Consider the following 2795-nt stretch of genomic DNA (forward strand, 5'->3'; position numbering starts at 1 on the left):
CTACGTTATGTACATGTTCGCGACGCCTGCGCGCCGCCCTCTGCGAGAGCTCCTCCCGGCCAACCACCGCCCACCGCCCACCTACCGCCCCTCTGCCAGCCGCCCCTCCGCCTACCGTCCAACCACGACCCAGTGCCCTACCACGACCCAGTGCCCTACCATACTTACCTTTTCTTTCTGCAGCTTCTCGTCCGCCCGGCCCACGCCCCGCCCCGTCCGCGCGCCCGGCCCCGGCCAGTCTCGCGGCGTCTCTTGAGGTCGGCGCAGAGCCCGTCCTCGACTGTTCGGAGGCTGTACGACTTGCGCCGCGGACCCCAGACTTCGCGGCCTCCTGTCTGCTCTCGACTTCTGCGGTAATCTCGTCGACCGTCATGAGGCTGGCAGTATCTGAGCGGTCACGCTTGCTGCGCAGCTCAGTGATGTAGCTCATCCGCTTCGACGCGGTGGAGAGGCGTCTTGACGAGCGGATGGAGCCCTGGCTGTCAGATAGGTTGAGTGATTCTGACAGCGACTCCGAGGGGAAGGCCACTGGTGGCAGCAGGTGCGGGCTCGTGACATCCGGTACGTTGATATCGACAGAGTTCCCATCGTCGGTGGACAGCGACAACCGTGGCGGCTCCTCGATCTTCGGTGCTTCGGCGTCGTCGTAGTCTTGGGACGAGTACGGCGACGGCGCGCGCTCGACCGCTGTCATGGACGACGATGACATCGACGCGCGCGGAGACGTGGTGCGCTGTGAGCCCAGCGTGCTCACGCTGAAACGCGACTGCGACGGCATGCTGAACGAGATGATGCTGTCGCGGCGCCCCGGCACGCCGCTCTGGCGCATCATGCTCTGGCGGCGCGTGCGCTCGAGCACCTTCTTCTCCGTGAACGGGAAGTACGCGGCGAGGTGCGTCGTGATGAGCTCGCTGGGCGGCCGCTGCCCAAAGAAGTTGCGCAGCTTGTTCGGGCCCTTCTGGCTGTTCGTCGGGCTGCCCGACGCCTGCGCCTCGGGCTCTGCGACGTCTGTCTTCGGAGGCGGGATCGGCACGCCGAGCCCGCTGAGGATGCTCACGGAACTCGCGCGCTTCATCGCCTTGGTGTAGACCGGAGGCTCCGCCGCCAGCGCCCTGTCGAGCGGGTCCTCGTCTTCGTCCGATACAGTGAGTGAGGGAGAGCCGTATCCGCGCCTCGCCCGTAGTGTCTTGCGCAACGTGAAACCGTGCACGCGTGCAGGGTCGTCTGGGGATTTGTGGCATAACTCCACGATCTCTGCCTCGCTGAGCGGACTCCCTTTAAACCATTATCAGACTGTGTTACATGTTTGAGGATCGTGCAGGGACACGTACTTTGCGCCTCAGGCATCCCCCACTCCGAGAATGCACCCCATCCGTCGACGCTGAGCCCCCCATCGTCGGATTCGACGGACTCAGAGCTCTCCGGCCCGAGCTTTCCGAATTTCTTGAGCGCCTTCGTCAAAACCTCGACGCCACCGGAGCAATCGGCGACGTTTAATGTCGTGGTCTTGCCTTCCTCGGGCAGCGTGAACTTAATCAGCTTCCGACGCAGGTCGTCAAGTGAGGGATTGCTGCGCGAGGACGGCGTGCCTGGTCGGAAGTCGTTAAGGTTCCTGTACGCATCTCTGCGCCCTGAGGAGAACGACTCTGCGATAGGAGACAGCCCGTGTGCCTGCTGCAATTGCGAGGTCGCGTATGGATGTGCGCCGTTGCCAGTGCGCGGCCGGGGTAGCGGCTTGTTTGAGGTCTCCGAAGTAGGGGTAGAGCCGGAATATGAGCTAGTCCTCGAGTGTTCGGAGGCTGTACGACTTGCGCCGCGGACCGGCGGCTGTGACGGGGGAAACGGCACTGGTAGAGGCGAAGTCGACCGGCTCGGCGCCCGATTGCCCTGCCTGGGGTCTGAAGGCAGGCCGTACCCCTGCCAACTCGGACCCTGTGTTTGGGAACCTGGCGTGAGCAGCCCGGCCTGTGGTAAGGCGAGCGGCGCGTCTGGCAAAGTAGGCGTGCGTCTTCCAGACGTGCTCGGCGTGCTGGGGGCGTGGTGGAGGTTCCGGGGTGTTCGGGCGATCGGGGGCAAAGGCGGCTGCCCTCGTGGTGGAGGAGGAAGGGGAGGGAGATTCGTGCGACTGTGGGCGGTCGTAGGCGTACCGTGTGTACTCGCACTGTTTGGCTGCAATGGCAACGGACGCATGTTGTTTAAGCGAGCAGAGTCCTGGCCGTCGCGTACCAGGCGGGGCAGGTCCGGCGATCCACCATTGGGGGGTAGATGCAGAGGTGCAGGTCGGGCGGACTCCAACCGTCGCGCGCCCGTGCGTGCTGCCCCATGGTCGCTGGATATACTGGAGGTACGGCTGTAGTCGATAGCGCGTGGGCGATTGAGGATGGATGTGAGCGCGCTGCTGGCGGAGCATCGTTGTCGGAGGTGCTTCACGCCGTTGAGAATGCGCACCCTGTCTCCGACGCTCGACATGCCCATCTCCTTCAGGATCATCTGGTCCAGCTCGAGCAGGACATCGCCTCGGATATCATTCGCCCTGAACGTCGCGGCTAGATGTGCACACCTAATTTCGGATAGCCAGACCGCGACGTGCGCGTCGGTCCATGAGCGCAGGAAATCCGGGTATGGTGTGCCAGGAGGAGCCTCAAGCGCATGGTTGGGGTGAGCAGACGTTGGGGTGTTCGTCAAAGATCCGTTTAAGTTAACATTCACACGGGAGAGCTGAGGCTGCTGAAGCGAGATGGGTGTAGCTGGAGAAGACGGGGAGGAGGCTCTGGAGGTGGGCTGGGACGCGTCTT

General features: G+C 63.8%; 2 protein-coding genes across 2 annotated transcripts; both read right to left on the bottom strand.

The window, feature by feature from the left end:
* Nucleotides 1-751: 751 nt before the first annotated feature.
* TRAVEDRAFT_87436 (uncharacterized protein) lies at nucleotides 752-1267 on the bottom strand (the record flags this gene model as incomplete). Its single annotated transcript, XM_008047703.1, has 2 exons — nucleotides 752-1078; nucleotides 1145-1267. Coding segments are annotated over 2 exons (450 nt in total), but the record flags the coding sequence as incomplete, so codon positions are not given.
* A 1133-nt stretch (nucleotides 1268-2400) lies between these two features.
* Nucleotides 2401-2601, bottom strand: TRAVEDRAFT_88389 (uncharacterized protein; the record flags this gene model as incomplete). Its single annotated transcript, XM_008047704.1, has 1 exon — nucleotides 2401-2601. A coding segment is annotated over one exon (201 nt), but the record flags the coding sequence as incomplete, so codon positions are not given.
* Nucleotides 2602-2795: the final 194 nt, after the last annotated feature.

Source organism: Trametes versicolor (genome assembly GCF_000271585.1).
Source record: "Trametes versicolor FP-101664 SS1 unplaced genomic scaffold TRAVEscaffold_156, whole genome shotgun sequence".
In the NCBI taxonomy this organism is placed as follows: domain Eukaryota; kingdom Fungi; phylum Basidiomycota; class Agaricomycetes; order Polyporales; family Polyporaceae; genus Trametes; species Trametes versicolor.